The sequence below is a fragment of the Saccostrea echinata genome, unplaced genomic scaffold, assembly GCF_033153115.1.
Source record: "Saccostrea echinata isolate AGI-Se365-2 ecotype Australia unplaced genomic scaffold, CSIRO_AGI_Sech_v1 ptg000009l, whole genome shotgun sequence".
In the NCBI taxonomy this organism is placed as follows: domain Eukaryota; kingdom Metazoa; phylum Mollusca; class Bivalvia; order Ostreida; family Ostreidae; genus Saccostrea; species Saccostrea echinata.
In genome coordinates, this window is record NW_026889758.1 from 19185683 (window position 1) to 19198054 (window position 12372).

Sequence of the window (12372 nt, forward strand, 5' to 3'; positions counted from 1 at the left end):
ATTAATATATTAATTATTAAAGTATATTAATGTAAATAATTAAAGTATATGATTTTGTATTAATTTTGGAACAGCATAGAAATTAATATCCTTTAATTCAATGATGTTTCTTTATTGTTACGTTCTAAAATCACCGTAATTTTAACTGTTATATTTACATCATGATCATAGACCCATAAATTTACAATAGCAATCCGAACTGCAAAAAAGAAGACAAAAATATTTGAGATATATATTTTTAACTGTTTCGTCGCTCTTTACTATAGTACTAAAGAAATATACTGGATTGAAAGCAGATTCCCGATATTTTGCTGGGAAAAATTACGAGGCCAATGCGCAAATCGCCCATTCTTACTTATCATTTATATATATATATATATATATATATATATATATATATATATATATATATATATATATATATATATATATATGCATAAAATTTTCAGCAAACACTTGTGAACATCTCAGATGACATTTTCAAATGTCATAGGTATAACACTATGAAACGACCGTTCGATTATAACAGATTAAATATATGTTTTTCAGATTAAAGAGTAAATTTTACACTTTAATCTGTAAAATTTACAGATTAAAGTGTAAATTTTACACATTAAAGTGTAAAATTTACACATTAAAGTGTAAATTTTACAGATTTAAGTGTAAAATTTACAGATTAAAGTGTAAATTTTACAGTTTAAAGTGTAAATTTTACAGATTAAAGTGTAAAATTTACAGATTAAAGTGTAAATTTTACAGTTTAAAGTGTAAATTTTACAGATTAAAGTGTAAAATTAACAGATTAAAGTGTAAATTTTACAGATTAAAGTGTAAAATTTACAGATTAAAGTGTAAAATTTACAGATTAAAGTGTAAATTTTACAGTTTAAAGTGTAAATTTTACAGATTAAAGTGTAAATTTTACAGTTTAAAGTGTAAATTTTACACATTAATCTGTAAAATTTACACATTAAAGTGTAAAATTTACACATTAAAGTGTGGAAATTAAAAAAAAATAAAGTGTCCAAGTGGCACTAATACGCTTCCGTAATAAACATATATTGCATACAAGTACACGACAAAACAGTGACTTGTGTTATGACAAAACAGAAGTTCATCATCACATGTCCAGAGTAACTTTACATATGTAAAGTTGGTAAGTTAGTAGGAGAATTTCCACATTGCTTGGATTGCATAAAACAAACATCATATTTTCAGATCCTTATTCTTGTCTTTTACAGTAGATTTCAGTAGAAACATATCCGCTACAGCATGTCAGTCATTTACATCATTATTATCTATCTGTAGGTTATTTACATCGTCCTCATTCTGTCTACTCAGTTCGAGATTGTCTTTATTCAAAGTTCGATCATCTATAGCTGCTGCATCCCTTTCTGTTTCTTCTGTATTAACACCATGGTTCTCATCCCTGTCTGGCTGTGTCGGCAATTCATTGCCGAGAGATGACTCCTCTTTTGTTAGATTCAGAGTGTCGTCGTCGTTTGAAGAGTTGACAGGAATATGGCTTGTATGTTTTGAGTCATCTTTCTGACTTCGAGAGTCAGAAGACGATGGTGCGATATTGTTTGGAGCTTTATTAGTGGTATCATTTGAGACATTTCTTATATTCTCAGGATCAGTGGACATAGGTTCTATCTTGTTGTCCGCGATCTTAACCTTCCTTTTCTTTGAATCTGGAGAATTTTCCTTACTCAACGTAATACTTTCGCTTTCATCTTGCTTGTTTACAGTGTCCTTTGTATCTGTTCGTTTGTTTTTCTTCCTTTGGCTAATATAATAATGAAATCTCAATTCAACTAGAAACATTTTTTTTCACAAATATTGATGCAAGAAAAACAGAAAAAAAAATTAAAATGCCTACCTTTTTGAATAAACACTTTTTATTTTTAGCAATACTTTATCAGCTCTGAAAGGTTCATCATTCTTAATCAGGACCCCTAGTATAATGATTAGGACTATCTGTAATAAGTAAGTTTATATCAACACAGGTTTCAGTTTTTAAAAACTTTATGAAACAAGAAACGAAATATAAAATTACCTCCATTATAAGGCACACTGACATCATGACGTAAAATCCGATGCTATAACGAAGAAGTCTTTCCGAGAGCTTATCATAGCACGGCTAAAAAGATGATGTCATAGAATTCAAATATTTATAATCATCGATTCTATTCAATCATCATAAGAATATCTCTATTATATATTCATTTATATCACACTTTACTTTTCAATTTCACTCACCTCTCTATATTGTGATGGGTAACAATTGCTATTGTAGTTATAGGATTTTGTCAATGGGTTCGAATGACAGCAGAAAAGGGACATTTGGGAAAACCCAGAAGTACCAACTTGCTTATAGGTATAATAGAAATCGAATTCTGATCCGGTTCTATATCCACAACACTCAAGCTACAATTACATAATTTTTGAAATGTATCAGTGACATTTAACGGATACATTCACTGAAAGCAATTTCATTTCAATTCATTACTACTAACCGTATAAAAAAAAAATAAAAATTACAATTTGATAATTAATAAAGCAAATAAAATTGATAGATATATTTTATATGTACATAGAATATGTATTAAATTAACTTATGCAACTGTTTTTTCTGTTAACAGCAATATTTATAAGAAAAAGCTCGGTCAAAACTATGATGACAAATCAGACACTTGCTTACAAAAAACTACGATATTTTAATGGGCGAGATCCCTGACTTCCAAAACCTAAACAAACATAGATTCTGAGCTGAAAACATGTGATATATCGTTTGACATATTTTGTACGAGTATTTTGTTCTGGATTAGCATTTAGCCCAAGCGATTCCCCCGGTACTACACATGTACTCTTCTACATAAATCTGCTGTTTTGTATTTTTTTCCAGTTTTGATCTCTTCTTTTTATAATTTACGAAAGTATAAACTTTTTTTTCACTCAAAACAAGAAATGTAGTTTTTCCCCCAGAACGGAACAAGCATTACACAAGTGTAGTCAGAGTATACAGTTGTACATGTATTTCATTTTACATTTCCAACTCTTTATCTTCTATTATTGGTACAAATCAAAATATATAGTGTTATTTTACTATTTGTTCAAAACAGCCCTGCCCATTCGCCAAAGTTTATGACCCAGGGGCCATGAATTTTATAAATTCTGAAGATACAATCTTACTCATCATAACCATGCATTTTGTCTGCCTAGTATCCAGGACAGAGATATTTTTAAGAAATATTTATTCATTTTCAGTATCTGGTCAATAGAGCTCCACCCTTACACCAGAACCCTACATGAGAACATGAAATTCCCGATTTTGGTAAAGGGCTTAATGCTTACCATATTCATACCAACAGTTTGACTGCTTGATGATTTTTTGAAATGGCATTACTTTTCATGGTTTTAGTCCCACCCTCCAGGCCAGGCCTCAGGGAGATGGAGATCATGAAATTCACAAATTATGTTCCCCTTTAACATAAATTTTATATTAAAAAATGGCTAAGAATTGATTTAACGGTATATGAGAAAAAGATAAAAATTTCAAAACTTTCGACCGGCGACAAGCAAAAAACAGGGGGAAATAGGTCAACTGAGTGTCACAGTTGACCTTAAAACTTACAGTATTGAACAGATTATTCCAAGCACCATCAATCGACCAACTGTAAGCAGAATTCAAGTACGAAGTAAAATGTGTTGGAAAAATGTAATCTGAAAGACCCTGAAATGGAATAGAAGAGCATTTAAAATATTTGAATTTTCACAATTTGTCCATTTGAAATATATATATAAAATCTCCACAATTTTTTCGGTGAAAATTTATTATTCATGTATTAATATATTTACGATATTTCAATTTATATTTATTTTCACGTATTTTGGGATTCAATCTGCAAGTTAAATCTTGCATGAAGATTATAAATAAGTAGTTTTCTCCCTACAGATTTATGGACTGCAATCCACCATCCAGTCACAGCTATTATGGTACATAAACAGAAACTGTGAAAAACAAGCGCCTATATAACAAAAATTCAAAGAATTATTTAATGAAACAGGAATGAACAATGGGAGACAATTTTTTTTCCAGAACTAACACAAGAGAGGACATACGGTCAGATGCAGGAATTTTGATCCTCGTTGAATTGACATCATTGTGTAAAATCCCCCTAACACTAGAAGTATTGCAGAAGTAATCAATAACCACCTCCAGATGATGAGATTCCTACTGAAGGATAGGTTTATCATTGAGATGCTACCGAAGATGAGGTCTATCTGTTTATGGGAGAACACGGAGTCATGGCGAAGAATGAAGCTTTCAGCAACCAGTCCAAAGGAGTTAAGCTAAGTTTTGAGACAAAGATTTTAGCAACATTTTTATGCTTTAACTTTATCTTTACAAAAATTTATAAAATGGTATTTCGCATCTGATTAACTCATAAATAATTTGGCAGTGTCATATTATCTTTTAAACTAAAAAAAACAAAACAAAACAAACAAACAGGATGAGAATCCTGACAGTATTCAATAGCTAAAATCACATGCAAAGACAAAAACTTACAATGATAACAACGGATAGCACTATCCCTGTGGTTATTTTCTTTTTATGACCATCGTATCTAAGCAAAAAATTTAAAAGAAAAAAAAAGAACACTTATAGATAAGCAGTTCGAAGAAAAATACAAAATTTTAGTTCGGAATAAATATTCATCAAAATATATTAAGTATCTGTAAACAGGCGATTGTTTGGTTGTTAATTTCAATATTCAAAAAGTTAGCTATGTACACGTGTAAAAGGGGGCATATGCGTCTTGAATATCCGAACCTTCTTGCTAGCACAGATAGTTTGATGAAGAAATTGAAGACCATAATAAGTTCTTTATCATAAATGATAACTTCAAAAAGAGTAGTGACATTGTAATCGTCAATACCGTTCTGGGATCAAGCCGCGATTTTCTTATATTTTGCGGGGAAATGGATGCGTTTGTATTTGCTGTTGCGGCTGGTGTGGCATGCGCATCTATAAATTCCGTATTTTAGTTTCAGTTTTTCATTTAATAATTTCGTTTTCTTTATTTAATAATTTTGTTTGTTTTTTATCTAATAATTTCGTTTTCTTTATCTAATAATTTCGTTTTCTTTATTTAATAATTTCGTTTTTTTATTTTTTTTTTATTTATTTTTGGTTTGCACTACTGGGTTTCCCTACCTTTAACATGATTTACACAGAGTTTAAAAATTAAGGACAGTAACTTATTTGTTTCGCATGTTTCTGTTCAGGTCAGTCCTTATATGCTCAATTATTTTTTAGTTATTAATATTGATGGATTGTTTAATCTCTGCTGCAGAGATAAATCAAAAAATCTTTTTGTCTGATTATAGTTCGTTAAATGTAAAATAAAAGGTTAATACTGAGGGATATTCATATGATTGCTTCAGTAGTAATTCATTTTTGAAAGGAAGTTCTCGACTGTTGTATTGCATGTTCTGATACTTTAAAAGACTAAAGTAGAACATCCCAATATTTTTGAATCGTCATTCTTCTTTTGATTCCTAGTGAAGGATGTCATACGTGTATGGTTGCTTGCAAAGTCCTAGTTTGTGACTTATCTTTAGCTTTGCTTTTATTGAAATCGCTTACCCTAAAAAAAAATTCTTGACATTTCTCAATACACCAAACTGTTTCGTCTTTTTTAATCTTACGGTATCACGAAGCTCTATGACAATGCAAATAATCTGTAACATATAAAGAAATATTGATTACTGATCAGTTTAAGAATAATAAGTAACTTCTACAAGGGTTGATATTGTTTTATAATATGCTGAATGTCTTTTGCAAATTCAAATTACAACATAAGTAGCATTCATCATTAGGCAACTTAAAATTACCTCAAAGATTGTCGTCAGAGACACGACTGCTATAAATCCATTACTGTAGAGATCAACTGTACTTAAAAACTCTGTTGAACAAGCCTAAAGAATAGAAAGAGGAATAGAGTAAATACATTTGCTATCAATATTACCAGATATTTCTTCAAAATAACGCTCACTAGTGATACGATTCAAAATAACATTAATAAATTAAAAAAAATTAAAATTTGAATTTAGTCTTCATTATTAGTTTGTTGTCTAACGTCCTTTTCGAGAAATTTTTATTCATATTGAGACGCCACCACTTGCCGGTGGAGGGCGCAAATTTTTAGACATATACTCGGCACTTAGGGCCATTGTGCAGTGAGGGTTCTCTTTCGTGCCAGCACCTACTGCGACACGGGACCTCGGTGTATACGGTCTTATCCGAAGGACCGGTCTACACTTCCCACAGTGGGATTCCAACCCGCGACGTAAAGATCAACTCCTTACTCCGAAACTTCATAATTAAATTGTAATGTGGAACTTAATAACATGCTGCAACTCCTTTTCACTATTGACAAGCATTATTATATCTTTCTTTATCTATCAGTTTGTTTAACCTCTATCCCATTCATCACTTGCTTATGATTTACCAGAAGTTCATCAACACCACACTTCAGCAGAACTCTTGCAATTTGTGACTTAACTACTACTCTTTATATCATTTTCCCTCTGAATATTTCTATGAAAACATATCCTTTTTTACCTCACCTTAATAAATAAACCCCTGATCTTCCAATCTCAACATGATACTGCATCGAAAAACATTTTTGATTTGATGAAATCAAAACTTTTATTACATTTTCAACCGTGAAATACTTTGATTTATTTATTGAATAAAAGTGATATTTTCGCACAGTGTGAAAGCAAAGTAAGTAAAAGATAATTTCTGGTCTGTCATAAGAAAGAGATAGTAAGTAACCCGTCTTGATAGAGACTAAAACTGCCAATTTCTTCCCAAATATGTTGCTAAAATCCATGTTACAATGTTTTCAAACTCACAATTACTAAGCTATGACGTCTCAACCGCTCAACTACGACGTCACAGCCTGTGACAGTGTGTTAAGAAAAGACAAAGGAAAAATCAAAGAAAATAATCAATGTTTTGTAGTTGGATAAGGAATTTATTTCACTCGTGAGACAGGATTTTTTTCATATTTTCACTTGTGCTTCGCACTCGTGAAAATATCAAAAAATTCTGTCCCACCCGTGAAACAAATTCCATATCCAACTACAAAGCATTGAAAATCATCTATGTATTTACTATATATGAATATAGTCAGAACAATATACATTGTAGTATCATTTCTGTCATGCGTACCTCGATTGCACATGGTTGAAACAACAATTTTTTTTACACATTTATCCGACAACATGCAGGTTTCGTGATCTTTGAAAACAACTTTTTGAGATACTAGTAAAGTCTAAGACCATTCTCTAGATCTACCCCGAATATCAAGTATCACAAATATATAATAAATGCATAAAACTTTTCAAAACAAAAATATTCTTTTAATACACATGGCGCCATCCTTGCTCTTAAACCAATAAACTTAAAAATAAACTAGTAAAAATGTTTACAAGCAATTACGACTATTATATTAAGCCCTAGATAAAACTTTGGATTCCTTTTCTGAATCCACTGGCGGATTTAAGGGGGGGGGGGGCGTGGGGGGCGCACGCCCCCCCCCCCCTAAAATTTTCAAAGTATGATGTGACTAATATCAATAATGCCATACTTTGGTATATAACAAACCAATACCGTTATTTTTGTGCCTGGTTTTACTCTTAAAATACACGAAAACCCAGGAGCTTCCGGGGGCTTCGCCCCCTAGGCCCCCTCTATTCAAAGTATGATATGACTTGTATTAATAATGCCAAACTTTGGTACATATAAACTAACCAATACCCCTATTATTGTGCCTGGTTTTACTCTTAAAATACACGAAAACCCAGGAGCTTCCGGGGGCTTCGCCCCCCCCTGGGCCCCCACCAGGGCTTCGCCCTGAACCCACTGGGGGCCTTAAGGCAGCCCCCCAGACCCCCTGTCTGAACAAAGTTATCCACGCCCCCCCCCCCCCAATCACAAATCCTGTATCCGCCCATGGAATCCTTAACTTTCATCGGGAATGTCTTAAAAGAACATTTTTTTTTTTTTAAATTTTTGATTCATTAATTATCGAAGTATTTTATATTCTTCATTTCTCTCTTGTCTAGCTGTAGTTATACAAAAAAATTAATTTGGAAAAGTCCAAATTTAAAAAAAGATGGACATGTTAGATAAAAATAACAATAAGTCGGATTCAAGTGACATTAAAAGGAAAACTATTTCTGTCAAATTAAAAGTGTAGCAAAGTTTACAAACTTTCAAATTACCTTCTTTTCACATACGACACTAAGGAGCATAGCGGAAGAATCCAGATATGAATCTCCATAGCAACAGGCATATGGTTGGGCTCCTGTATATCCTGTGTATCCACTGGTAGATGCCATGTTTGCCAGTTCATATGGTCCCCCAGCACCACAGCAATCAAACTGTTGAATAATCATATGAGTTCACGTTTTAAATGGTATGAAAAATTTCATGTACTTTTTTCATTGAATGTGCGCTTTGATATCAAAACAAATAATATCAGCGTTCAGTCAGACCATAATTGAAACGCTCTGAAGTTTAGCCTATAATAAGTATCAATATTCTTTTAGCAGATTAACAGTGACAATTCCTTTCTTACAGGCACGTTGTATCGTTTTTTTAAAAGGGGGCAGAAAAAATTGAAAACTAATTTGAAAAAAAAATTGTCAAGCAAGAAAAGAGGGGGAGTAGGTTCCAATTTTTTAACAACAAAATTTTATTAAAAAGTTGCCACATAACAACAAGGATATAACTATACCGCAACAAGAAGGGGGGGGGCAACCAGCCTTTAAATGAACAGTTAAAAGCTGTTTTTGCAAAAAGGGGAACACCCCCCTCCCCCCGATATTACGTGCCTGTGTCTGAATCCAAAGGACACGAATTCCCTAATATTGAAGAAATACTCTGTAGAGCGTTCGGTAAAGTTACCTGAATTTGCTTGTCTGTTAGGTGTTACATTTTCATTATATACGAGCAATTTATCCCTAAAACCAGGATCAGGGGACGCACTGACAGAGTGAGCAAGTTTCAATATGTGACCAAATATGCCCTATTCCAGAATCGGAACACATTGTATAGGGCTTTTGGCAAGTAAGCTATTTGCCAAAAGGAATGACAAGAGTCATGGCAAAGTTTTTTTTTTTAAAAATGCATTCATTTTGGATTTTGTACCCAAACCATTTGTAAACCATAAAATTGGTTTCATTTCCTTTTACCAAAAAATGCTACAAGCTTGGATGAAATAAATCTTAAAAATCAAGTTAAATCACTTTTAAAGAGGTTGAACTCTGAAAACAGTCAAGTAATAGACACTTACGGGATTAATTATGTCTAATTAAATGCAAGATTATTTTTTAAATTCAGTCTAATATATTTTTCTAAATTTTCAAATATAAATCTTACCACTTTGTAGAAACGATTCAGGATGCTGTACATCATGCTGTCATACAAAGTGTTTTGATTTCGATACTGCCGATCCATATTTGTTAATTGATAGGAAGCATTTTCATCAATCTACCAATGAAATACATATAACTTTGAATTTAAAAAAAAAGCCAGCGAAATTGAATAAATTAGAAACACTTATAACAACAAAGTCCGTTAAAAAAAAAAAAAAAAAAAAAAAAAAAGACGGGTAATATCCCCCTAACCCATATAATAAACAAATAGACATGTGATATAAAATTTAATAACGATACCATAAGAAAAAATAATTTGTTGAAATATACAGTCTGAGTAATCAGGTCAGAGACTTGATGGAATATTTATAAAGTATTTAGAAACATTATTACTTTTTTTAAAATGCAATATTCCTTTGGTCTTTTTTATATGTTTGAACCAGACAAAGACTACAGTAATTAATGTAAATTTTTAAAAGTATCAAAAACGTCTTTAAGAAGTATTAAATGGTTATGTCTGTCAACTCTTTTTTCAAAGACCTTGTCCCGTGCCCATCTTTAAACACATACTTTACATGAGAAATATAGATTTTGACATGATTTTAAAATATATTTTATTTGAATCCTTAAATTTTTACACACGTAAAGATGGAACCCCATTGAACTCATTAACAGTTATGGAGAGTTATAAGGGAAAGATCTAATATTAGTATTTGGCGCCAAAACAATAAAAAAAACAACAACAGCTGATTCAATACTCACGTCTATGCGAACTGTTGCCATCAAGGAAATGCAGACCAGTTTTGTAAGGATTAAAATCGTCACAACACCAGTATACTAAATATAAAACCAAACAAAAAATGTCTTTCTGCAAACAATAATAAATAATAGTTTGTAGTTTATACGTCTAAAAATGGCATACCACGTAATTTTTTCTTTTGTTCTGTAATTCTCGAAACACGTCTGTTAGCTTAAGCAAGCCCATTGTCGCCGACAAGGTTCCAAGGATGATTAACGATAGATACGTATCCTTGACAATGTCCAAGAAATTAACACCTCTGAAGTAAAGATATCTGTACACGTGGTATACATATCCCCCCGTCATTTTCTCATCGTGCTTCATGACAATACCTAGTATTAACATGCTTAAGGATGACAACTGAAAGAAAAATTATAAAATAGGTCTTATAAAAAATTCTACAATTAAATTGCAAGCATTTTTAGGAAAAAAAGTTCTGTAGAATTAACGCATCCAAGACAAAGTGGTAGTCTTTGTGTTAATTGGCTTTTATTAAAAAAAAACCCATCCTGTTCTAGGTGTTTAACTCAAGAAATTAGATGTAGAAAAAATGGAGCTAATTAGATACTCACAAATGCTGCGATGGTGAATATCATTCGTTTTTCGAAAGTAAAGATTTTCCTGCAATTAATGTTTTACAGAATAAATTGTATTTTTATTCCAGTTGAAAAAATATATGTGAATATCAAATCTTCTAATATAAAAACAAAACACATGTTAAAATTACCGATATCCCTTTTCCGTTTTACACAACAGTTTTGTCATCTTCAAGTATTTGTCATTGATGATTGGAATAAAATACCCTTTCTTTAACTTGTAAATTATCAAAATAAACTGGAAAGTCTGTAAAAAGAAAAACAATGCTTAAAACAAGCTTAACTTACTTAACTTAAAACCTTAGAAGTATAAAATGTATGCACATTTGCACATGAGAAGCATTGCTGAGTTGAGTGACCTTCTTGGAATACTAATAAAAGCTTATTACATTTATTTTTTAGAGGTGTAATGCGTTGCCCTCTTTATGAGATTTAGCTATTTACTAACAAATCACAATCATTCTTTAATTAGAGTCAATTGTTAACATTCTTAAATGAAATCTTAATACAAAAATAACGTAATAAAATTTTTTAATTTGTTGTTTCATCATAACGCGTCAAAATATAATTTTTCCTCATTTTTTACTTTATACTTTAAGGATTGTAATCATATTAAATTCCTCATTCTAGTATAAACAGGAATATCTCTATTAATACCATTAGTTAAACAGATATTCAGCTCCAGCCTACATTTTAATTTCACCTTCTAACTTTGTAGTGCACTGTGTGTCCTCTGCGATCTAAGGACAAACACCAATATGAAATTGTTTATAACCTACTTATCAACTGCATGCGTTCTATGTGTCAATTGCAACTTCACAGGTGACAGAAAATCGTGAAATTACAGGGATTTTGAAAGAAATATTAAAAACTATGGTCAAATGGATGTCGAAACGATTCTTTGGATAATTCTATACATAAGTCAAGATATAAATGAAAATAACTTACTAAAACTGCAAAAGTTAAGCCAGAGAGTGCGAAAAATAGATTACTGTAAACATCAAGTCGTGTAAGTAATGCATCTTTACATGACTGTAAAATAAGAATACATAATCATTAAAAATCAGAATTTGTTGGTTACTCTATCTCTCTCTCTCTTCATCTCTCTCTCTCTCTCTCTACATGTATATATATACCAGACAAAATTGCTAATGCAGAACTTGTTATTCTCGCGATCGTTTGTTGAACAAATTGAACCTCTGCCTAATCGGCACTAATATGTCTTATATACCATATTTCCTAATACAGTGAAATTGACATATGTCTTGGTGTTATGACAAGACCCTTAAATAACCTTCTTGCCCGAAAACCAAATTCCTGACGTGCATTACACACAGTTTTGCACAGATATAAAGTGATGATTACCGATGGTGTCAGTAAGGTGGCAAAAGAAGCAGCTTCTAAGTTAAAGATCAAATATTTACATTTCCAATTAATTTCCTTAAGATTCTTTTCAAATTAGAAAAAGTTCACGTTCTCATGAACTACCGTGGGATGAGTAGGAATAATTCCATTGTGATG

At 31.6% G+C, this 12372-nt stretch overlaps 1 protein-coding gene across 1 annotated transcript in view; it reads right to left on the reverse strand.

The window, feature by feature from the left end:
* Window positions 1–1073: 1073 nt before the first annotated feature.
* LOC133182507 (uncharacterized) overlaps window positions 1074–12372 on the reverse strand; it is a 74378-nt gene continuing 63079 nt past the window's right edge. Inside the window, exons 19-35 of the mRNA XM_061317352.1 lie at window positions 11800–11883; window positions 10983–11098; window positions 10828–10876; window positions 10379–10615; window positions 10219–10293; window positions 9461–9571; window positions 8302–8460; window positions 5902–5985; window positions 5654–5748; window positions 4574–4631; window positions 4126–4356; window positions 3957–4031; window positions 3638–3736; window positions 2263–2430; window positions 2060–2143; window positions 1883–1980; window positions 1074–1789 (exon numbers count right to left, since the gene is read on the reverse strand). Coding sequence (XP_061173336.1) covers window positions 1276–1789; window positions 1883–1980; window positions 2060–2143; window positions 2263–2430; window positions 3638–3736; window positions 3957–4031; window positions 4126–4356; window positions 4574–4631; window positions 5654–5748; window positions 5902–5985; window positions 8302–8460; window positions 9461–9571; window positions 10219–10293; window positions 10379–10615; window positions 10828–10876; window positions 10983–11098; window positions 11800–11883 — 2337 coding nt within the window. The 3' untranslated portion in view covers window positions 1074–1275. The remainder of the gene's footprint in view (window positions 1790–1882; window positions 1981–2059; window positions 2144–2262; window positions 2431–3637; window positions 3737–3956; window positions 4032–4125; window positions 4357–4573; window positions 4632–5653; window positions 5749–5901; window positions 5986–8301; window positions 8461–9460; window positions 9572–10218; window positions 10294–10378; window positions 10616–10827; window positions 10877–10982; window positions 11099–11799; window positions 11884–12372) is intronic.